Source organism: Diplotaxodon limnothrissa, linkage group LG20 (genome assembly GCF_057381915.1).
Source record: "Diplotaxodon limnothrissa isolate DT_005_m linkage group LG20, D_limnothrissa_male_GT1.1, whole genome shotgun sequence".
Taxonomy (NCBI): domain Eukaryota; kingdom Metazoa; phylum Chordata; class Actinopteri; order Cichliformes; family Cichlidae; genus Diplotaxodon; species Diplotaxodon limnothrissa.
The window spans coordinates 14,393,055-14,418,850 of NC_140615.1; the positions used below are offsets into that span (position 1 = coordinate 14,393,055).

The 25,796-nt window shown below is 39.1% G+C and overlaps 1 protein-coding gene across 1 annotated transcript in view; it reads left to right on the forward strand.

The window, feature by feature from the left end:
- chchd6a (coiled-coil-helix-coiled-coil-helix domain containing 6a) overlaps positions 1-25,796 on the forward strand; it is a 74,504-nt gene that overhangs the window by 45,605 nt on the left and 3,103 nt on the right. The window contains exon 7 of the mRNA XM_085344945.1: positions 6,910-7,045. Coding sequence (XP_085201071.1) covers positions 6,910-7,045 — 136 coding nt within the window. The remainder of the gene's footprint in view (positions 1-6,909; positions 7,046-25,796) is intronic.

The following is a 25,796-nucleotide window of genomic DNA, read 5'->3' on the forward strand; positions in this document are numbered from 1 at the left end:
TACAACTTAAAATTGGTGATTAAAAAAATAGGATGACAGTTTACAAAAACAAGAACAGGCATAAATGAATTATTACACAATATATGGTTTTTATTTTAAAACTAGAAGATAGCTGGGCCCGAGTGGGAGCATTCATCTTTATTTCTATTATGCACGTTTTCCAGATGGACACAGACGGATTCTTTACAGTATACATTTTTATGGAAATCTTTTGCATTACAGTCATCAGAGCCACTGTGGAAGGCTAAGTGAAATGATGTGTGCAGCATTGTTAAAGGACTGACAAAAGTGAGAGGGAGTCCTTTGTCTCTCGCAAACACGGAAGTTAAAGTGAAGTCTGAGCACTACTATATAGTGGACCCGCTCTTCTGGGTTACGGTTGTGATGGAATAGGAGAGATGGGAGAGGATGAGTGAAGGAGTGTAGAGAAACAAGATAGGGGGGAAGAGCATATGTGCCCTGAGTCAATTGAAAAGCTGTCAGGGAGCAGGTGCCTACAAGCTACAAGCTAGAGATAAGAGGCAACCCTTTCTCTGTAGCTGTTTTCCTCTTCACCTGTCCTGCCCTATCTCTTTTTCTTATTATCGTCTTTTTTTCCACCACCACATCAGTATTAATCAAACCACTAACATAAGAGTAGTCGGAGTGATTCAGAACCTCCAGTGTACCAAAATGTCATTACCTGATAACTTGTTTACCTTCTGTTGTTGCTGTCATAGGAGAACTTCTCTGATGTTAGCACGTTTCCCTTATTGGGAGACAGAGTTTTGATTCTGGTTCAAAGCTAATTAGACTTTAGTTTTTAAGATTAGACTGCTGTAGAGCTCTTGGTCAACACATTGCCTCCTTTGTTTACAGGAGCACATATTAGATCGGCCGTTAATTTATGGACTTGTTTTGCTTTTTCACCGTTTGCTGTTGGACCCAGGAGTTTGAGGTTTTGAGTTCATTATGCTTTTTGATTTATGTTTCAGTTGTTCTTTCTTTTAGAATTTTGGTCAGTATTTATTTTACTATTAATAGAGTTTCTGTTTTGTTTTGGTTTTTTTTACTTGGGTTTACACATCTTGGTTATCTTAAGTTTGTATATATTCTCTATGGTTTATTTTTTAGTCTTGCTAATAGTCTTACATTAAGTCAGTGATGACTTCAGGTTTATAGTTATTTCCCCTTTTGTGTTTCCATTCTGTTCCTTCCATCAGTCTCATCCCTCTCTTCTCTTTTGTCTTCTCCTGCGTCAAGCTTGTTTAGATCTTTTATGTTGGTAACTGTTGTTCCCTGTGCATGTGTGATTTTCACCCTCCCTCCCACCGTCTCGTTATGTTAATTATCTTAAGCTTTGTTCCCCACCTGTCTCCTCTTCCCTCATTAGCTCTTGTATATTTTGCCAGTCTTCCTTTGTCCTGTGTTGCGTTGTTGCTTGCATGCGTTCCTCTGCCTCTGCTTTGCCTTTCTTTCCTCAGGTATGTTCTGGAAGTTTGGATTCCTTGGCTTGGTGCCCTGTTAGCTTTTAAAAATTGGGCTTTGTGAGTTTCCTGGACCAAGAAACATTAAAGGTTTTTTCAAGTTTATTTACATCTTGAGAGTGCTGCGTTTGGCTCCATACGTTTTTGTCTTTTTCACAACATTTCATCACACCATCACCACCTTGGTATTTTGATTGGTTTACGGAGCCTGACAGGAAAAAGCAGGACTGCACAAGTTGTCTATCACATGGTTGCAGTGCCCTAAAACAAACCCTGCCTTGTTTTTAAATTTATGGAAAGAAAAGAGAGCAAAACATTGTTATTCATGTGACAAAGACATTATTTTTAATGGTTTTTTGTGACATCACATCGCATACCACTGCCACAATGAGAAGTAAAGTTTGATTTTTTCTAATAAGAAAAAAATCAAATTATAGCAACATTATAGCATTGTTTGGATTTTCTTTTGTTTACATAAATTATTATGATTTTTTTAGCACTATATACAAAAATAGCTGACAAAACCTCCAGGTCAGTGCCTGTGATGCTGTCAAATAAAGCAGCCTTTATTTCAATTAATTTAAAAAATGCATTTATTGTAATTTAATTCTGAAATATAGCTCATGTTAAGAGCATGATTGTAGTTGGAGGCTATTACTGGAATAACAAAGCAATGTGTCTGCTCACACACGAGGTATTCCAGACTTCCTACACTACGTCACAGCATTTGATTCTCTCCGCTTTTGTTTTTTTTCTCTCTCCTCGGGTGCTTATTTGTATGAGATGTTAACACGATTTTCTAATTACTTGCCTGAAACACATTAGAGATACCAGCCCTTTGTAGTTGACAGGATAGAAATAAAATGGTGTATAGGACAAACAGTGCCTCATATGTATAGCCAAAGCCATTAAGGAAAAACACAAAAACATCACTCTTAACTCTGAGAGAAGCGCGGTTTCGAGGTGATAAAAGCATCTTCCTTATCAGTCTCGTAGCTTTCCCGGAGGCTTTTGTAGTCACTGGTGTGTTTTCGTGTCTCTTCCGTTTTCCAATTTCTCACCCTTTCATTTCTCTCCCTCTCTTTGTCTTGGTAAGCTGCGTGGTCCAGAAGTCTGAGGCCTCTGTGTTCTGCCCGCCTCCGCCTTCGCTGCCGGAGATTAAAAATAATGGGCAGCACCATTAATTAAGCGACTAATCTTACTGTTTATGTTTTGTCATATTTACTGCTCACAGATGCGTGGAGTACCCCACCACACCACCACCTCCAAAAAAATGTAAAAATTGCTATTTCCACTCGCATTTAGAGTGCTTCTGCAGCACGCACACACGAAAATGAACAACAACAACCCCATACATGGCTCAGCGGGCTGTCAGAGATGCCACTTTACCTCATTCCAGCTAAAAAAAAAAAGAAGAAGAAGAAGAAAGAAGTCCCACCACTCCCCACCCCGCTCACTCTCCTCCTCTTATTTATTTATTTTCGTAAGCGGCTCAGTTAATATTGTTGATTTAAGACCTCACCTTCAATTTGGTGTAGCATGTGGACAGAGCTTTAGCTTTTGCTGCAGCTGAACCAATTTTCTGCTTCAAGCGCCTTTAATAAACCACGTAGCGCTATCAGGAGGCTTTGGCTTCCCTGATGAAGGCCATTTATTTCAAATTAAAGGAGAGTTCCTTATCTTTGGCGGCCTCAAACGGAGGGGGAGATAAAGATGGCACACTTTGGTGTTGTACTCTCTGTGTTGTTAATGGTGGGACCAAAAAGAAAAAAAAAGAGGAGGAGGGCGGGCGAGGGAGAGAAAAAAGTAAGAAAGAAGACAGAGTTGGAGGGAAGGCGAAAAGTGGAAGAAGAGCGATTAATCAGGAGATATAAACCATTGGAGGTTGTTTGGGGGGAACCGAGTAATCTGATAGGCTGTCACCTTCTTCAAATGGGCTTCTAAAAGAGAGCCAATTGATGCTTCATTCCATCCATCATTCTATCTCACTTTCTGTTTTTTCCTCTTCATCTCTGTTCGTTTTCCTCTTTAACCTCGATCACCTGCGCTCAGATAAACTCCGTTGCCGCATCCATGATATTTTTCCTGATGATAAAGTGTTTGCGTGGATATGGATATGCTGTAATTGAAACGATGGGGTCAGCTTCTCTTCATGAGTCAAAGTCTAAAAGAGTCTTTAATTTGGCTTTCAATTAAATCCGGTGTTAAACGCTCCTCGTGGAGAAAGCGAGCAGGGACACAGTGCGGAGATCGACGTGTTGGCATGTAGCGAAGCGCGTGCATGCACGGCGCCCTTTGATGTTTACAGCAGACGTGTGCGCACGTGCCAGTCTATACCTGCGTGGGTGTACATAACTCTCTTGTCTCTGCTTCAATCAGTCAGAATCCATTACCGCGAGGCGCCCAGGCAGCAAGCCTGTCGTAGTTAACAATCACACAGATAGACAGGTAAAGACAAATTATAATACAGCCCACATATCAAATTAAACACGGCTAATTCAATCTCTCAAAGCACACTTTTCTGCTGTATTTGATCAGAATGATCCTGCCCACTCAATTAAGTACGATTTAGCGCTAATTGTACGATTCGCAGTGAAGCACGTACTATACACCCCATAGGTTGTTCAAACAGGTTGGCACGTCTAGGTGTGAATTGTTTTTTATCTTCACTCCCATTTTTTTCTACTTTTTCTTAAAAGAGTTTCTTTTGTTCTGATCTGAGACAAAATAAAATTAAAAAGACAGCTTTAACCCAGAACTTGAACTTGAACACAGCTGTAAAACAAGTGTTCAAAATTAAACAACACAGTTTGTTGTTTGGTATTGTTACAGGTATAGACAGGTGACACAATTGAAATTGGTAAAGATGTTTATAAAGTATTTTAGGCCTAAGGTGAAAAACTGTGGAGAGTCGGGAGAAGTACTTTTAAGAAGACTTAAGAACTTCTAAAGCAACGAGAAAGCCGTGGAAAGTGTAGTTGTGCCGGAGCACTGAAAGCACCATCAACTGCTTTCCCCCCCTCTAAGTGAGGAAATGGCATATTTGTGATTTGCATAGTACAGTTATTTCTCATCCTCCATCCTTTCAGTGTCTGTCATGCAAAAGGTCCAGTACAACAAAACAGCTGCTGCAAAGCTGTTTGATTCACATCAGTTTATGAAGTGGGTAAGATGTAAACGTCCCAATTTAAAGAGTGAGTTTATTTTTTAAACCTCCTATAACACAACTGAGATTAAAGTTGGACACACTGCTAACTTCATGCGGTCTTAATTGTTAATGGTGTAACCATAGTTGATCAGCTTTACGAGATGAGTCCCTAAAAAATGATAAAGCTTCCCTGATTGTTGTGTGTGTAAGGTCGGGGGGCGGGTTCATTCCACTGCAGGGCAACCTGCCACTGCATGTGGCAAACTTGAACTTGATTTAATCACCCTTCACGGGAAAAAAAATTTTTTTTGGCGTGTCCAGCCAGCTTTCAGTGCAGCTAATGTTGTTAAGACTGCTCAGTCCTGTTCTCTCCTCCACATTCAGAGGAAATAAGAAGAGAATATGAAAGCTTCTAATTGCTTGTGGGATCCTTCTGCAGATGGAAGTTTGTGATAGACCAGAGTCCTCGCTGCTGCACTGGTGCATTTCCCCACTTTTCACCAAATATGTCAGTGTTGTGATCATTTTTTTTACTGCTACCAAGAAGGTTATGTTTTTGGTAGTGTTTGCATATGTGCGTGTTGTCATTCTGTCTGTAAACACAATAGCTTTGCGAGGGTGTAGAGTGGGCTCATGTTAACAATTCATTAAAATTTGGCTCACCTTCACTAACGGCTTCAATGTCATCTTAATGATTTATCGGCCTAAATTTGACGAAAAGATGCGTAACTTGGAAACTTTATTTTCAACATACAGAAAGTATAATATAAATATTTAAAATAACATGTCACACTTGACCTCTGACCTCGCTTTTACATTTAAGGATACCTTTCTTTAAAGTTGTCCCCCAAATATATTATATCTTTAAAGAAAGTATTAACTTATTAGCTTCATGTCCAGTTATTTACAATTCAGTGCCTATTATCCATGACCTACTCTTACATAACGTTTATATACAAAGTACAACACCGTTGCCTTTAAAGTAAATACTCGGAGGGCTTCTTGTTTCTGCTGCTACATCAGGAAGTGAGCACATCTCTAATGAGACTGATCACAAAGCCTGAGTGATCTAACCTGCAGTGTTTCATTAGTTTACTGTCACTTAGTTTTCCTGCTCGTTCTCTGCTGCTTCAGAAACTGGTAGCAGTCTTAAAGATCCTCTTCCCCTCTATTAACAGTTATTCATCATCAATGATCTCTTTAAGGATGCCAGGATGCTTTGTAGATGACCTTTATCTTTACAGGGATTTGTCTAATGGAAAAGTTCAGACAAAGTTCTTCGGACAGCTTGCTGTTGTTTAAAAGAATAATTTCAGCATTTAGAAATGCACTTTGCTAATAAAAGCTTTTTAAATAAGGTCCCCAAGAGTACTTGGAGGCCCTTTTTTATTTGTCTGGTACAAATGTTTCCTTTGACTCCTGATTAGAATTTTGTGATCTAAGCACAAAATCACTGCGACCTCCCGAAACACAGTTTTGGCCATAACTAGGAAATTCTCATTAAGCAATTATGACAAAATTTCACACAGCATATGTTTTGATGCCAGACTATGATGTGCATACCACATTTTGAATGTAATGTTCTCCAAAAAGGCTCTTTGTGTCAGTATTTAAAACTGTAATCAAAAAACCACATTTCTGAAATGTTTCAATGAATGAATTCCATGAACAAAGTGAGCTGATGAAGTTGTTTTGTTTAGTCACTCTAGTTGACTCTGTCTTGTCTGTCTGTGCAAGCTTCTGCTTTTTGCCTTCCTTTGTTTACAGGCTAGTGTCTGTCTGTGAGTGTGCTGCTGGAGAGTTGGTGAATAACAGGTTTTTGGAGCTTTTCTGCTGAAAATAGCCGTGCTGCCACCAAAACAGCAATAGACAGCTCTCTTGGATACTTGTAAACTTTCATAGATTGTAAATGCATTTTAGATGCTTTTTCTTGCAGCTTTTCTTCCCTCTAAGTCAGTCATGAATGTGAGACTGACAGCTAGAGTATTGATTTTTTTTTTTTAAAGTTGTTTTTTGTTTCAGTTGTGATCCAGCATTTTTCTCTTTTTCTGAGCAGCTGACCTACCTGAATTCATGTTACACTGATACTATGTCATCAACTAATCAAAGCTAAACTGATGAATGAAATGTTGATTTACAGAAGATGTAAGAATCTGAATGAATAGTGTGATGAGTTTACTTCTTCTTCTTTTTTTTATTTTTATTTGAAAGCCTAATTTACACTAGCAGTAAGAAACAGAGGTACAAAAATGACAGTTTTTTCACTCCGTCTCTCTTGTTTCTTGTCTTTTGCAGGCCTCGCAACACAGAGGCAGTGTGTGCTGGCCTGCAGGCTCAGATTTTATCCTGTTACAGGGACAACAAAGACCAGACCTTAAAGTGTTCTGACCTGGCCAAAGAATACATGCAGTGTATCAATGCTGCAAAAAAGGTGAGAGCTTTTTCAATCTGCAAAGATATAATAAAAAAGTGTCAGGGATGGTGCAAAGTGTTAATGTGTCATAAATGTAACGCTGAAAACAGAAAGATTTGAGATTTATTTTTACATGTTATGAGGACTCCACCTATAGCCTTCACCTATCGTTTTTGCACTTTGGTTCCTCTACAGATGCAAAATAATCTAAAGTAAAAGTGCTTTTATTTTGAAAATGCATTTAGATTGTTTATAAGGATTTATTCATTTTTATGAAGTAGTAGGAGAGTAGGAGAGATTACAATAACTAATAGTCATTCACCTTAAAAAAATGTGTAATCCCGCCCCCTCACTGCTAAGTTCTTCTTTAATAGTCGCTTCAGGTTTTTCTAAGATTTTTATTTATTTATTTTTTTAAGTTGGGCTATACGAGCTACTTTTCAATAGTTGATTTATTACCTGCAGTAGATGGGATCGGCACAACCTGGTTTGGAGAAGCAGCCTGGGGTAATGCATGGAAGCTGAGCAGTGCATACTTTAGGACTGGGACATCACTGAAAGCCACCTTGATTTAAGCATATGTGATATTTAAAATATTTCCATTCTTTTGCTGTTAGACAGCCTTTGAGGACAGGAAGCTGAAGCCAGTTTCCAAAACAGCAATTTGAACTTGCAGGAGTACCGCTGAGTGACTTAGGTAGTTTAACACGTTTAATCAAAAACACCAAAGTCACACAATACCACAAACAAACGAACAGATTGAGCATGTCCCGTTTTCTGCGAGGGGAAAATTACTGTTTTTGTCAACAGAGTCTGGTGGCTTTAATGAGACTTCAGGCTTCAGTTCCCAGTATAAAAGGACTGTCTGTATAGCCTTCAAATAATCCAACCTAACACTTTAATGCACTCCTGTCATCAAAGGAAGTGCAGGGGAATACTTGATGATGGTGTCCCTGCAACAATAGAAGGACCCTTAGAGTTTGCCTGGTTTATGTGGCTGATTTTATCGTTAACTTTGATTTTTCTGCGCAGAGGCCAGAACTGTGACAAAATTGCACCGCTAATAAAGATGCTCTGATGTGTTCTGTCAAAAAACAATGTATAAAAGAGTGACACAAACACAGCCCCTTAACTATACGTTGCCTTAATAGCAATTTTTTTGTCAGACAGTGGCGCTTAGTGCTAAATTTCAAGCATTGTCACTGAGGCGTGTGTTTGTTTTTGTTTGTTTTGGGGGGTTTTTAAGCCATATTTCCATGTAACATAATTGCTCATACAAAGGTTCGAAACAGCAGAGTGCCTTCTTCACGTCTGATTAGCTGCCTTGCCATTAACTAAATTAACAGCAGAAACCCCACTGACGCTACTTCTCTCTGACACTCTCAGACCTTCACCTGAAAGTGCGGTGAACACTTTGTAGACAAAATGATCTGTGCAGTGTTTTGAGATGCAGTTTGGGGACAGTTGAGAGGTATAGTAACTTGTTAAAAAGGGATATACATTAACAGGTCACTTTATTAGGTGCAATTTACTAGTACCGGAAGACGGATACACTCTGGTCATAAATTCATGAACATGGTCAACGATAATACTCAGGTAGGCTGAGGTGATTAAAAGATACTCAGTCTATTAGTCAGTTAATTACTCAGTCAAGGGGCTTGATTTTGCCTAGAATATATTGCCCACACTATTATCCCCAGCAAGAGCTTGAATCTTTGGCACAAGAGAGGATGTCTGTGAAGGTTCTCAGTCATCCAGGTCATCGTAGTCAAAGGAGCTTGCAAAGAAAAGCGTCTGGACTTCTTTAAGTTGCTTGAAGACGTTTCACTTCTCATCCGAGAAGATTCTTCAGTTCTAAGGTCAAATGGTGGAGAGTCCCAGATTTAAACCTAGTGGGAGTTTCCCCCCCACAGAGGGACAAAAGGACCTTAGAACTGAAGAAGCTTCTCGGATGAGAGGTGAAACGTCTTCAAGCAACTTAAAGAAGTCCAGACGCTTTTCTTTGCAAGCTCCTTTGACCACAAGAGAGGATGGAGCCATGCTTTATTGTTGTTCTGACCCTGCCATCCAAATGCTGTAACAGAAGTAGGAGACTCATCAGACCAAACAGCATTTTTCTATTGCCCAATTTATGAGTTGCTGTTGACTTCCTATGAGCTTGAAGCAGTCTGGCCATTGTCCTCTGACCTCTGACATCAACGAGGCATATTGATGGATATTTTCTATTTTTCAGTCCATTCTCTGTAAACCCGAGAGGTGGTTGAACATCCCAGCAGATCAGCAGTTTCTGAAATACTTAGACCAGCTTGTCTGGCACCAACAATCATGCCACATTCAAAGTTACTTAAATCACCTTTCTTCCCTTTTCTGACACTTGGTCTGAACTTCACCAGGTTATCTTGACATGCCTAAAGCATGCAGTGAGTTGCTACCATGCAATTGGCTGAGCAGATATCTGTGTAAACAAGCAATTGAACTGGTGTACTTAATAAACTGACCTTTTAGTGTATTTGGGGATCTTTTAAATCTGATATTTTTATTGAAAGCATGCATATTAACATTCTTATATGTTCTTTGGAACTGAAGAAGACTTAATGAAGTAGCTGGTCTGATTTTAAGTCAACAAGAGAGCATCACCCAGTTGATGCAGCAATAACGTCTGCAGAATTTTAGGAGGGTATGAAACCAAACCACCCACTCTGTAGACACTGTCTGACTGTGTAAATAAGATTATATAGTAGTGAGGATAGATTTTATAGGCTTTTTTAATGATTATTTTATTTATCATGTTTTTAAGCTCTCTTTTTTCCACCAGAGGATGTAGTTTATGTGATCAGGCATTGCAGCCAGATTTGTCCTTCATCTTTAGTGTCAAATCATTTTTAAAGTAACTTTTAAAATTCCTCGTGTTTCACTGCCGTTCAGCCTCACACATAGAAAAGCAGTGATTTGACTGAATTACGTTACACTGAGCTGTGCAGGTTTTTGAAGATAAATATAAAAAGATGCTGGAGCATCAAAAGGCAGTTTAAAGGTTACTAACAAAGTTAATTGATGATTAAATATCACAGAATACATTTGCAATTGGAAAGAAATAAGAGAGGCATATAAAGCTTTTTAAATTTGATCTAACTTCCAGTTAGTTGGAGTTACTTTACCTCCAGTAAGTCAGTTTCATTTCTGCCTGGCTCATTTTCTGAGCTCTTAGTTTTTCTTTGTTTTGGTGCTAATAAAGGATTTTTTTACAGGCTGGATTCCTTATACCATTTTTTTTCCTTTTACTTCTGTAGGCTCCTGAGATGAATCATCAGTCTGTCTCTGATGATTTGGCTTGGGTTATCTACTAGTTACTGAATCTTCACTCTTTTTATCTCTCTCATTCCCTTATATTTTTATCCACAATGGAAAACTCAGATATACATTCACTTAGAAAAATTGAACCTTTATACTTCACTTTTTGGCACCGCCTAATATTGAGTTCAACCTACTGCTGTTTTATTTAACAGCATCGAAAAGTCCTGTGTACATTTCTGCAGCAGCTACAAGTTGACAGAACGCTAGAGAGAAAATGTGAGGAGGAAGCTGCAGGACGGGCTACTCGCAAAGTTTGTACGGTAGAAGCATTTGAAGGTACAGCTGCTCATTATGCACTCGAGCAGCGTATTACTATCTCATGCTGGTCTCTGCTCACATCTCCTCTGTATTGCTCAGGGGCAGTGAGGCTTACCCTGGAACACAGTAATACAACGTGTGATAATCAGCTTGCTGAACATTGATACCTCTGCTGTTGTACTGCTGTATTGTGTGCATGGATACATGCACTCGTGTGCTCGTTCAGCAGCGTCTGAACTTCTGTTTATGTCGTGTATGACAGCATGCAGTCATAAATTCACATTTTTAAATATGCAGCAATGTTTATGTTCTTATATTCGTTGCTTACTAGGATTGGTGTGTGTGTGTGTGTGTGTGTGTGTGTGTGTGTGTGTGTGTGTGTGTGAGACAGAGAGTGGGAGACTTTCCTCCATATATTAGCTGGTGTGAGATAACAAGGAGTGAAGGAAGACTCTTTGAAGACAGTCTTTAAAGACTACAGCAGAGCATAATAATATATTGGCCCCCGAGGCATCTCCCTGACTTTCACCCTGTCAATTTGGAAGTTTATAAAGTTCTTCCTCCGTTTTGTGTCTTTAAAAGCTGTCACAGTTAGTTTGGTTATCGCTGATAACTTTTTCCCAGTGCAGTAGCAGTGACACAGTAAACTCGCCAAGTGCTAGTGAGACAACAATTAGCAGAACCACATGGATAGTTTTCAAAGTTGATTGCTTAGAAGAGCTTTTAACTTACAGAGTATCAGTCTGTCCTGTTGTTAAGACCATTGTGAAACCATTTTACCTGCTAAAGTTTGACAGCCATTTGTTTCTTGTTCGTGGAGTTTGGTTATAAACTCCATATGAAGGTTTGTTAGTAATTGCATTCTAATATAAAAATGCAGACAGATTACCAACATGTTGCAGTCCCTCTGAGTACGTAACCACCGATGAGTGCAACCCATTTTCAGCAGGTTTCTTTGGGACTCGGCTAAACTCTTTGCCATATGGTTGTATTCTAGATAAAAGCGGTATTGCCGAGCGCCTCTGTCATTTAGCAGTTCAAGTGCTGTCCTGCAGCAAGTATGACCTTTTTAGAATTTCTGTTTCAAATCTATGAGGTTCTGGCTGAACTAATAGAGTTAATCACTGTGTTATCACAAACAGACTGCACATAATTTCCAAACTGGTCCCATTCAATCCCAAACTGATAGCCTACCGATTATCTCACTGATGTTTTATCTGCGTCTTCATGCACCAAAGACGCTTTTAAAACAGCAACTCAGTGCGATTGGTCGCACACCTGCTTCCTGTTATCAAAATCATTTCAATCACAAGTTCGTTGCCCACAGTCACCATCATTTAGTTTGTGCCTCAGGCTGTAGCATAACTGACTTTGTGTCATTCACTTCATTTCTTTGAGCAGCATAATTATCAGCTAGGCCTACTTTGGTTTTCTAGTTGTGCTAGAAAACCAAGCATTGCTAATACGAAAAATCTGTCAGCTGCTAATGACACTGTTCGGCTAACACTTTCCACTTGGCTAACAGCTACTGTGATAGTGTGACAAATGAGGGTTTTTATGACTGCGTAAAAGAGTACAAAATATGCTTATGTAAAGCTTTTGTACAGATATAAACTAAACATTACTCTTCTAATGTATTTTAAAATGACTGCATCTTAAGAAGGCTTGTAGGCAGAGAACCTGGGGAAAATTCATAAATGTATTTCATCTTGCTTATAAGCAGAGCTGATGAGTAATGTCTTCTGTTTTGTGAATCAAAGTTTTAATCCTTTCAAAATTTTGCAGTGGACTGGACCATGCAAGAGAGATTACACTACAGCTGGTTAGTTATTTAATAATGATAGGAAATAAGGACGTCTCCAGAGGGGAGAGAAACACATGGTGACTTTTCATTCCTGAGCTTTTAAGTGAGTGAAAGAGGACTTAATTGGGACAAAATTGGTCCTGTTCCTTTTTTGTCTCTCAGCAGAGGTGACTGTGATGTGTTTTGATCAGTGCCACAGCAGGTCAGTAGACAGACATGCATATCGCAGACGTCTTCCTGCTGGGTTATGCTTCCATCTTTATGTGTACCCGTGTGCACGTGTTTGTGTGTTTGATGACAAATGAGCGGAGGATCCCACAGAGACGGTGCAGACAACCTCTAGTCATTATCCTCTGGGAGGCTGTGCCTGATGTGGGCACTACTACATGTAACGCTTACACACTGTCCAGACACTCTGTGGGATTCTCTAGTCATTTATCAGCACTCTCAGATGTGAATACATACACAACACACACACACACACATGCTGTCTGTGTGGCTGGTGGGATTCTCAAGTCATTTAGCCTCAATCTAAGAGACAGCCTGCTTTTGATCAATGTCAGACGCTCACGCTCACCGTGGAGAGAGGAGTGAAAGGCAAGAAACGAGACAGACATGAGAGAGTGCTACTAAAGAGATTTGTAAAAGTCATTTGGAATATCTGAGCAGAGAAACAGAACAGACTGAAAATGTACCAAAAGATGGAAAATACACATGAAAGAGTCCTTTAATCTGAACCATCTAAATAATGTGCCACTTTAGATCTTTGCTAAGTTTGTGTCATACGAAACATATTTCACAGAAGCATAAGTATTATACTAGATACTGTAGGGCTGTTCAATATAACGATATATATCAGATGACGATATGAAAACATCTATCATTTCATATCACGCTATCGTTTGTTTCGTTTTGTCACAAAATAAACTGTTTACAGCAATATTTTTTCATCGTTTTGATGGTCACTGTATAATTTCTTAAAGTTCTCTCTTTCTCTTATATTTAATATAACCACACTACGGCTGGACAAGCGACGGCTTTTATGCATTGTCGTTAGCAACAATGACGATAAAACCATCACATGGCTCCGCCGTCCGCTTCTTTATTTTCCACATAAACTTTTCAAAATAAAGATGAAGATTCTGTGCAGATTTTTCAAAATAAACTGAATCATGTGACATAGTATGCAAAGTGTTTACTGACGAGAAGCTAAAAAGAGCCGTCGGGGGCTAAAATAATGAACCTTAGAAACAGGCTTTTCCCCGCAGCACGCCGTGTAATAAATACTCACAAAGAAAATTGCGGCCGTTTCAACTTATGTCACACTCGACTCCAGGTACACGACGCCCAGCTGAAAACACTGCACACAAGTCGAGTTGCCCAAGCCTCACAGAATTTACAGAAAATGTAAAATATTTGTGATATATATCATTGTCTGTACTAGAGCAGGGCGATATCACCAAAAATATTTTATCACGATATACATTTGAAAATTTGCGATAACGATATAACTGACGATATAATTGACACTAGACAAAATACTTTACAATACACAACTTTATTAGTGCAAAAAAACCCATCAATGTATTTTCACTTAAACAAGCAGCTGTTTTTTTTATGTGCATTAAAGTTATATAAACATTTAACAGTTCAAATGCAAATTCCTCGCTGACAGTTTAACCAAAAGGCATTTCCAGTGGAAATTGGCCGACATATCCTCAGCATAACCATGTATAATATCCACAAAACTTAAAAAGAGGTTATACACACACAATACGGTAATATTATTTTGAAGCACAGTACGTATCACTCCGCGAGGCTCCGGCTTACGGTAGCCGTAATGCTCCGACAATCCATCAAGTGGTGCGACTTCGTAGCTTAGCAAAGCCGTACTAAAACATTTGACAGATTTCGAGCGCCGTGTACCACATAAAATCGTTTCGAGGTCAGTAAACACAACCAGAATTCAAACATAAGGCACACGGGATTATAAGGGGCACTGTCGATTTTCAGACAAATCAAAGGATTGATTTTAAGTGTGCCATATTTTCCAAAAAACACGATAATAACGACGGCCCGCTAGCATGGTCTACCAAAAATAGTGCTTTGTTGTGTGTCTGACGGACGAAAGCCAAACCAGTTCCACATCACTGAAGTTGCAGCATTTTTACAAACCAATTCTGGTTCATCCGTTTCATTCAACGATCCGCTTTCGCCCTTCTCATTCTCCGTCGCCGCCATGCTTTTTCCGCCATGTGCGCATGTGCGTTTTACCCATATTCTATCGTGATATTTCATTTTCTTATCGTTGCCCAACATTATACCGGTATTACCGTGAACGATATGATATGGCCCAGCCCTAGTCTGGACGATAGATGTCTTATATCGGGATATGAGATTTTGGTCATATTGCACAGCCCTAAGATACTGTGTGTATGAAGTTAACCAATAGTGAAATCAAAATCTTGGGAAAAAGGTCACAAACAAGCTGTTTGTCCATCACTGTCAACTTCAAATGTTCAGATGTTAGATTTAAACAGCTCATGTGGTCTCTGTAGTTACGGAGAATTGAAGCCTCTCCCACATCAAAATTGGTTAAACAAGCAGTTTCTGAACATGCAAATTGAGTGCAATGAATTCATGATTCAGTCTAATATCAGGCAACATCGTGTTTGAAGTCGTTTGGCTTGTGGACCAGGAAGTGTGCTCTTAATATGGGAAAATATAGATGCAGATATAATGAAGGATATGGCGCTATGTGTGACCATCCACAGGCCTGGCTCGTTGTATCTCAAACTTAGTTATATTTGAATTTATCTTTGAGTACCTTAGATAGAAACTGCGTTAAAGGTAAAGCCAGCCTTTATAGCTTAACAGCTATAACAACAAGATATTTGCACAAAGCTGCGGTTATGGTAAATGATACACAAATGCACAGTTTTTATTTCATTTCTTCTCCAGTGCTTTAGAGTCGCATCTTAGAATCTTGCCTTTCCCGTGTAGCCTGTTAGCTGTCCACGTTGACGACTCCTCTGCCCCTGACAGCCATGGAGAGGTGCAGTAGGGAGTTGGCGGGCTTGGTGATGAGATGTCAGAGTTATCAGCTATCACGGCATAGGAGAGTCACCCAAATAACCCAGCGTACTGAGACCGATTATCCTTGTTTTGAGGAAGGAGCCATAATTAATACCTTAAATTCCCTTCTATGCTATTTTGTTTCTGTTTGTTTTCTGTTGTTTGTTTTATAATCGTTCAATCTAAAACGCCATAGTAGGTCCTTAGACCATTAAGCAATCACTGACAGTCGTAGCAATCGAGACTGTGGGCAGGTAAGAGCCGGGACACCTGTCTGTGTGAAGTGGAGCTTTCCTTGGATCGGCAGCATCACTCACTTTTCTAATGTGCCCAGTTAATCTTTGCTCTCAGTAAGACGTGTGATATAACACGACCATCTATAAAAAAAATGGATGAGATGGTAAATGAACCATTTGTGAATTGTAAAATGTAATTTTTCTTTTTAAATTGACACTGTTCCAGAGAATTGTTTGCAATACTCAGCCTCCCTCATTTATATGAAAAGGGATCTGGGTGGCTTCATTTCAGGGCTGCGTTGTAGTCAGTGAATAGGAGCATCCTGTGGACATAAAGAGAAATGGTGTAGCATTTTTGTAGCAAGGAACACTGTTGTGATTCACAACAGCGTGGCCTGTCGAGCTGGAAACTCTGTGCAGTTTCTGCGGCTTTGTGTGCTGGTATGATTCTCGGTGGATAGCCCACCAGAAGATAAGGGGAAAGAGAAAATTGTTTCATCTTCTTTTGATAAGTCTATTCTCAAAGAAAGTCCACACTGACAATGTTGATATGCTGATAATAAATGTGTATCTGTAGCCGATCTGAATGCACAGCGACTTTCGCAAAGCCAGTGAATCACAGCAGTGTAAAACCTCATATTGATTTCTTTTTTCTTTTACCTTCAGTTTTATTGTTGATTGAACAGGAGTCATGCCGGTACAGAGATCACAGCAGCTCAGTCACTCTGCTGGTAGATAACAAAATAGACAAACAAAGTGGAGAAAAATACAAAGAAGAGGCTCAGGACAGCGAATTGGACTGAAGAAGGAGAAAATACACGTTGTGGATACAGAGAGATCTGTAGCCGGCTAGATGTGAAAGGCCAATGAGAAATAAACAGAAAGGCCTTGAGAAGTATCGGACACAGAAAGAGATGGAGTAGAAGGAGAGAGAAATGAAAAGACACATTAAGGTTTGAAGTTAAACCTGAGATTAAATGGTGACATGTAGGCGCTGGAAGTTGGTTTAAGTGGAACAAACAGCTAAAGAAACTAAGAAATGTTCAGGGAGAAAAAAACTGAGATGAATTTGTGTTCAGGACTGAGGCGAGAGACGGGCAAATAAACAGGAAGCAGAGTAGAGAAGAATGAGTAGAGTCGAGGGAAAGTAAAAAACATGATAGCAAACAGTGAGCAATTGAAGAAGTGAAGGGAGAAAATGGGAGAAGGAGAAAATGATGAAGAGGAGGAGGTGGACAGTTAAAGAATAGAGGTAAGGAGGCAGGTGGGGAAGGGGGTAAAGCTGGACAGATGAGGGGAAGGAGAGAAAGGAGGAGGGACGGGGAGGCGACATGAGGCAAGTTGGGGAGATGATGGGGAGAGAAATAGGTGACTGTCAGGAGGTAAAAAGCGAGAAGGGGAAGATGAGTGGATACCATGAGGAGATAAGTGTTTATGGAGGAAGGGTTGGAGATGGGCAGGGGATGAAGAGATGTACACAGACACACAGAGAGAAAGGGGCATAGACGTTGGCCCCTCAGCAGTCAAAACTTAATGAAGAAGAATGAGGAGCTTCAGCTTCCTGCTGGACCTGCTGCTGACCACACGCACGTTCTCACTTAAGTATGCACTCCTCAAGTTTTGACACAAAATTTATGAAGCGAACAAACAGTTGGACTCCTTTCACCTCATTGCTATGCATGAATAAATATTACAAAGTGTCTCGTAGCTTTCTTAAAACTAGGCCTAATTAACGACCAGAGTTTCTCTCATTTTTTTGTATTTGTTCAGAGATAAACCGTCTGAGATTAAACACTTGGGCATAGGCGTTTCAGACCAACCTTCTAAATTAGTGTGAGTTGCTTTAATTGGGGCTGAAGTCTACGCAGGGCTTTTATATCTGCTTTCCTAAGGCAGAACTTTTCTGCAAAGTTGATGTACCATAGAGCAGATAGTACTTTTCATCTCTTAGCTCTCTATTTGTGACTCTGTGACTTCCTGCCCACTAGAGAGAACAGGAATAAAACCTACAAAGAAAAGATGTTAAATTATAACAAATTGTAAGGAAGCAGTGTTCAGTGGGTTTTTTATGAAAGGTGTTGAATTGATTTTTAAAAAGTGACATTCATTTGGAGCCCATTTATGTCAGCTTCGTGTTTCTGTTCTGCTCTCACTTGTAGGTCTGTTGTGCCTCATTAATGGTGACTGCCTACAGACACTGAAGAAAAAAGTCTTAAAAGAACTGTTGAACTTTTTCTCCCTCTCAGCTCACAGTTTTGAGCAAAAGTTGACAAAGACTCAACAAAACACGATGGTATAACATGTTGTGTAATGATGGTCTGTTGACCGAAACAGGTTATTATTATTATTAATGTGGTACTATGAGTTTGGCATGTGATAAAGCAATTGCCACCATGCTTTTTTAGCACTATTTTCCCTGCTGGACTCCTGCATGTTTTGCCCCACAAAGTCTAATGTTATGACTAGATAGCCAGCAAAACGCACATCACATGATTTTGTTTTACGTTTACATCCTGAGGAAGTTACAGAACTATCATTCTGAATGGAAACTGATATAGAGTTTAGATGCTAGCTGTCACGTGTTTCATGTAATGTTCAGCGTAGGGCAGAGGTGGGTAGTAACTAATTCAGTTTGCTCAGTTACATTTACTTGAGTAACCTTTTAGAAAAAAAATGTACTTTTAGGAGTAGTTTAACTACACTGTACTTTTTCTGAGTAATACTATTATGATGTATCGCTACTCTTACTTGAAAAAATATTCTGGCTACTCTACTCGGTGTGAATAACTTTAGTGAAAACAAAAATGAATCTTACTTTGACACAAACTTAGTTTATGTCAAAGTAAGATTTGTTGTTTTATTTTCTATCTGCTGAGCCTGTTGTGCAATTTGGAGAAGTATCATATATAACCTAACAAATATAGACCTATAGGGATAGGTAATATACCTACTCTAAATAATAGTTTAATATTGATTTGGAAAAGTGTTTCTCCTGCCGATATTTATTATTTTGTAATCGTTATTTATATGAAGCATTTTCTTTTCCTTTTCAGACTTTAAAATACCAAAATTTGCACTAAATGTTATATTTTTGTCTGTCTGATTATCTCATTGTTAAAGATTAAGTCAGATGTTATGATCAGTTACTCACTACTTTTTTACTCTTCAGTAATTTTGTGGACGGCTACTCTTTACTTTTACTTGAGTAAAACTATGTTGAGGTAGTGTTGCTATTACTTGAGTACAATTTTTGGCTACTCTACCCACCTTTGGTGTAGGGTAACATTTACTGTACAGTGACATTGACTTGATGAATCAATGAAATATACCCCAAATAATTCTAATCAAATTTTACCAATTTTAAAGCCTAGAGCTGTCGGCTGGCTCTATTTTTCTATGTTACTAGTTTAGTTCTAAAACCCAATGTTCTCATTTAAAAACAGAAATAATAAAAACATATTTTGACTCCTGAACATAAAAAGAAAGACCAAATGATGGCAGATGCTAAACTTGTCAATATTTTCATAAAATTTGGCTCCTGTGATTTAGGATTGTATCAAGTATGAAATGCAATTGTCAAATTTGAAATCTCCTGACGTATCTGTTTTTAAACTTCTGACGTCTTATCTGATAGAAGATTCATTGCTTGTTCCAGGAAATCTGTAATGCTGCAGAACAACGTTACAGGATTTTAAAGCATATTAAAATATTTTGAAGGTTTTTCATCTTTTTTCACAATAAGCTAAACGTACTATGGCTGTCATTAATGTTAAAGTTACATATCGGGTTTTTTATCTACCATTTCTACTGTTACATAATGAAGAAAGGTGAAAGTTTATTATTATTATCATGAAACAACTATAAATATGAGAAGATATAAGCTTACAGTTCATGATTAAAAGTCAAATATCTAAATGTACATTGGTAAAATATAAAATAAGTATAAATATATTTGAGAGACCAAGGCCAATCAGATATTTTTAACTGTCATGTTTGGATTTAGCCCATCAAAATCTGTAAGAAACGCTTTCTCACAAGCAACTTCTGAAAAGTTATTGCTGAAAATTCAACTTTACCTTTTGCACAGCATTTTCTAATTTTCCAGATTCTTGATCAAATTACTGCAGCAAACATATAAATATATTAACATTATAACATTTATGCTGCTGTGTGCCTATTAAACTGAAAAATATACAGAACCTAAAACTCTGTTTTTCCACCTGTGATGTAGGTGTATAAAAACTTTTTTTCCATTAGTGCAGTGAGTAAGTCACTCTCCCTGTGGATGCAAAGGTCAAAATGCTCACTGAGAACAACACATTTGTAAAAGTTCACATCCTTGCAGTTTGTTTGGAGTCTGTAGATTGTTTTTGGCCGTTACATTGTCATGTTTTGTATTCATTGCTGCATGTTTAAAGACTTTTGCTGACACAAAATCAGAAAAACATATAAAACATAACTTGTTTGTGCCTCATTGCATGTCGTCCGTGTGACTCAGAGTGTTTTTGTGTATCTGTGTGTTTATTGTCGGGTCCAGAGAGAGAGTTTAATGCTGTTGTCATGGATATCTGAGTCAGTGAAGAACAGCTTTTTTTTATTTTTTATAAAGAACAGAGGGATGGACTTCAGGACACTCTAATGTGTGTTTTTAAATAAAATAAAAAAAATACGCCTCTGTTCTTTGGAACATCTATGCTTTGTTGTTCTGCCTGACAAAATGCCCACAGTGAAGGGGGAGAGAAAAAATGTCCATCAATCATCTCACCTTTCATGTGTAGACTTACCTTTTTATAGACACAATCAAATATAGACACATACACAGTAGACATGCCCGGCTATATTTACATCAGGATCTGGGTTTTGTTCAAAAGTTTGTCAGTTCGTGAGTGTAAATGTTCATCGGTTTGTTTTTGCTGTACTCTGTTTGTTTTTGTTTTTTTATCTTTCTTTAAAGATTTTCCTTCATCTGTCAGTTTAGTTTCTCTGCCTTTGCTTCATTTTAAACCAGCACCTTTCATCTCACTTCTTAGTCTGTCTGCAACTCTTTCTCTTTTCTTTCTCCGCGTCTTTCCCGCTCTCTTTGTCTCTCTTGTTTTATTCAGTCTTGTCTCCTGTTTCCATTTTTTTTTTCTTGCTTTCTCTCACCCGCTTCCTTCATTTTTCTCTCCCCCGCACCGCAGCTGACTTATTGATTTCATTTTCATACTGTTGGCAGTTGTTCCCTCCTTCATAAACCATCAGCGTTGCCTCCTTTCAAGCCGGCATTGATCATTGTACAGCCGATCACAACCAATCTCCACTGAGCATCATTATCTGCTCTCGCTCTTCCTCTTTTGTTGTCTCCTCTGTCTTGTATTCTGTGCTTTGTGGGTTGTATTTTTCAATCTAGCTATTCGGTGCTGTGGAGTTCTGTACATTTAGTTATTTGGGTAGTGAAGTTTTGTCTCCCCCCGCCTTATATTCTTGAATATTATGAGAAACAAAACTAAGCAGCAGGCTTTTCTACCTTCAGAAGTCGGGACTTTAGGACAGGTTGTTTGGCGTAACACGTGTTTCTCTTCCACTAGTACCTGCTTGCCTAAGCTTGACTCAATTTTGGGGGGTTTTCATTACCTGGAACCAGGTACTTTTTTTTAAGTAGGGTTCCAACAAAAGTATGAGAGCATCGGGATTTGGCCAGTCCTCATGTAACTGGTGTTAATGAAAAAGAGTACTGCAATTAAAAGACTTATGTTATGTATTTCAGTCAAAAAGTTCTGCTTTCTGGTTTGCAAATCTCTTCAATAATCACAGTGCAAGTACGTACAACTACTTATACCAGCTGTTTTGTTGCACGTTGAACTTTTTCTAAGAGCTGTAGCACACGTCTTTCTCCTCCTGCACGTCCCCTCTCTCCCTCTGTCTCTGTATTTCCCTTTCTCTGTCTTTTGTCGCGGTGCGAGGAGCGATCGAACATCCCATCAAACCATATCCAGAGCCTCTGCTTCTTCTTTCATCCGGTGGCCCTCAGACACCACAAAGCTTTCAAACAAGGGCAGAGTTGTGGGGGTGGGGGTAGAGTTGAGGGTATTCTCAGCTGCCTCCTGAGGAGCATTTTCACCATCTTTTGTGCTCTTTCCTCGCTGTATCCTGACCTTTCTGAACGCCACCACTCCCGTCGGCTCGCACCACCAGACCCCCTACTCTGTCTCCCTCTTTCTGTTTGCTCCAACAGGGGTCCCGATAATAATTCAGCACGGTGCCGTATTGTGTACTATTGAAAGCCACCTAGGCTGCATAAGCAATTGACACACTTAGTTGTTTTTTTTTGGTTGTTGTTGTTTTGTTTTGTTTTCTGGGCACACACCAGACCGCCATTCTGGTCGGCATTTTATCGGCCCCTCTTGTGTGTGCTTAGGAAGAGGTTTTGTGGAACCAAGACCACCAGCTGGGATAAGAGAGGACAACAGCGGGGCTTTTAGGTGGGTCTTTCACTGGCTTTTGTCACCCCGAAACAGCCACAACATTATCGGAACAGTCCACTTTCTACCAGCCTCTCCTTTGTGTCCCATTGTGACTCAATCCGTCTGTCTCTCCACTTCTTTTTTTTTTTCCTTTATGATTTGAAGCCTGCCTTTCCTTTGTGATTGCTCTTCATTCACACCCTGTATTTCTAAAAATATCGATTTCCTTCTCTCCGTCTCTTCTCTAGCCCTATTGTAAATAAAAAAATACCAATGTTTTATTACCCGCTTGCAGAGCTGTTGGGTTTTCATGTGAAACCTGTTTTCATGTAAATATACTGCAGGCATTTGACGTTCTTTTGTCCCACAAATCCACAAAAAGCAGCACGTTATATTTATTGTACTAAACAATGACATCTGAACTTCATTTATTGGATTTATAAAAGTCTCATTTCTTTAGATTTTGTGAGGAAAATGGGAAGTAGATGCAGATGTTTACTGAAATGGGCAAATATCTGTAGAAATGCGTTGCATGGGGCAACAACAGAGTTTGTAGTTTTACATGCTTCAACATCACTTTTGGTACGACCCACTGGTTTCTTCATCCCAGCCTGAACTTTCAGGGCAGCTTCCTTGTCATTCCTTTAAGTAGTTCTCAGGAATAGTTCCCCAGCTTCTTGAAGGACGTTTAAAGCTCTTCTTTGGATGTTTCTGCCTTTTGTTCCGTTCTCTGACACGATGTTGTTAGAGTAAGGCCTTCCCCACATAATATCTCTTCCTGCTGATTTTCAGTTCAGTAGTCATATTAGGATAGAAATCTTGGATCAATCAGAATAACTCACAACAACACATTGATTTGCAGTGACCCTCTCTTCTAAAGAGACTTATTTTATTTCCTAACTTAATTTAGTGTCTCCCAACTCATTACAAAACATCCTTCCCTCTCTTGCGGGGCATATAATTACAGATGAGGTTTGTCAACATAAAATTTGAATTCACTTTTTTAGCAGTTGCTTTCTCCTTTTTTCGTCATTTATCAAGAAAACACTGGAATCTTTGTCTTGTTTTTCAGACGGCTTGCTGCTTTCCTCGGCCTTATATCTTTGGAGTCTTTTTTTTTTTCCCACTAAGTGAAAATACTTAGTAGCTCCCCTCCCACTTCTTGTTTTTGATAGAAGTGGAGGCTAAGTGATGATCTAGGTTGCCTAAAATGAACTTTGTTAGTGGAGCCAATCTAGTACGTGTTCTCCTCCACATTCCCCTCCATCTTCATCCCTCTGTCCCTCAGTAGTGGAGTGGTCAGGCCTATCAACCGCAGAGCCTCACCTGGGAGCCCCAATTGCCTGCCAGTCATCAGATAAAATGGATTTCCAATTGAGTCAAGGCTCCCAGGCTGGGTGCGGAGTGGGGAACAGCCTGACTCTGCTCTCCTACCTCTCCTGACTTTTTGTTGTTATTTATTTCTATCTCCTACAGTGGTCAGCCCCGGTCTCTCTTCTCCTCTCTTCAGTCCCTTCACTCTGCCTCTTTAATCTTCTAGCCGGAGCCACATGAACTGAAAATAGGCTCACTGTAACAGCCCGTAACCATAACCAAGGCACTAGCTGGTCAAAAGTCTGAAAGAACCTCAGCAAGTCTTCATAGTCGGTGACTACTTTAATTTAGAAGGTGTCTTCAATTAGAGCAGGGGTCTCAAACGTAAATGAGCTGTGAGCCACTGCTGGCACTGTCATCTCATTCAAAGGCCACTTTAGTGTTCAAGTAGGACAAAACAAACAAGAAAACACCCTCAAATATTTCCAAAAATGTTGTTTTGTTTTTATAAATTTCAAATATTGTATAACAAGACAAAACTGCAAACATGAACACAATCTTTGTTTCTTCTCACTCTTAACTAACTGAAGCCTTTCACTGAACTACCACATAAAAACACTGGAACTCTCCTATTGGCCAGACATGTGGCAGCACTTGTTATAAGTTTATTCATATTTAACAGAATAAAAATAAGTTATAAGTGTTTTGTTTACAAATAACTCTCTCACTGAACTAACACAGCCAATCCCTCAACATGTAAGTGCTCTCTGCTCATATTGTTTTCATATTAAATCATTTTTTGCTTTTTAAAAGAACTAATTTAACATTGTTCTTAACAACAAACAAATCCTCGCTAACAAAAAAAGGTTCAAGGGTCAAATTTCATTAGATTTCTTTACGTCAATATACAGGCCACAAGCAGGGGTGACATGGGCCACAAGTGGCGAGTTTGAGACCCCCTAGATTAGAGCAACAGGTGGGAAATCCATTAGTTACTTTTTGCTCGTTAGTACAGTAGATGTGGAAAAATACAGTTTTCAGAACTGCTCAGAGGGCTAATTAATCTGTTTAATAATTTGTTGTGTGTAAACTTTGTCATACTACACAGGCCACATGCAGCCTGCTTTCAGCTTGAGTGAGCCTGACCGGTGACATCTCCTCTCTGAAGTTTAGCTACATATCTAATCCCCGAGATTCTTAAAGTGAAGAAGGGGGGGTCATTTCAACATCACATCTTAGTTTTTCTGCATTGTGTAAAAATGCTGTAAATGAAAGGAGTTTGTCAGCGTGACTCTTTCTTTCTCTGTAATAATTGTGTCAAATTCTAGAGAAAGTCCCTGTAGTTCCCGGCCCAGACCGTCTCGTAATCATAAAACAACGTTTTTATTAATTCACAGAAAATATTTAACTGTGGAAAACAATAAAAAAAAACAATAACGAATGAATGGTAATCAGGAAGAAATGTTTTAACAGTTATGAAACACTGGTAAACGTCCAAATGTTTGCCCCCCTTCACATTTTCCAAAGCTGTCAAGTGAGCTGGATTGAAATCCAGGCGGATTTTGGCTCCCTGCTTTAAACACTCACAAGACTCTGACAACAGAGTCCATCTGCTTTGAGAATTTAAATCGTACAAAAGAAAAATGATCAGGTGAACTTGATCCTGGAATGTAAAAGATCCCATGTCAATGTTTTAAAGCCATAATACAGGTTCATTTGTTAGCTGGTTTGCAAAGGTGCCGTTCAGCATGCTGTACATTTCTAACTAGAGTTCTTGTCTCTCTTATAAGGGTTTTTCATTTTCTTTGTCATTTTCGATGTACAGATTGTAATTGTGTCCTATCATTTTTCTGTTTTGCGTATCCAACTCACTCTTGTTTTCTTTCATGGTCAAGACTCTTTTCATGTCTGTTACTTTTCAGCGAGCGAGCCAGTATTAGATTTCTTCTTCACTAAGGTAAACAACAGGAGAGGAGATACGCCTTCATGGCTTACATTATTATAAATGAACACAAACTACTCGTGTGAGCAAAAGTGTATAGAGGAGAATGAAGAGACACTGGAAGGACAAAAAAAAAAAATCAGTGAAATAGAAGAGTCGAGGAAAGTGACAGAAGAATTGAAAGGGAATGGGAGATGAGGAGACTAAACCAGAGGCATCAGATGAGAGGACAAAAGAGGGGAGTCATATTGATCACACTGCTCTGTAAGTCTCTCTGTGGTTATAATGGTTTGAGTTTCACAGCTGGAGTCAACTCTGCAGTGCTTAGAACAGATACCACGTG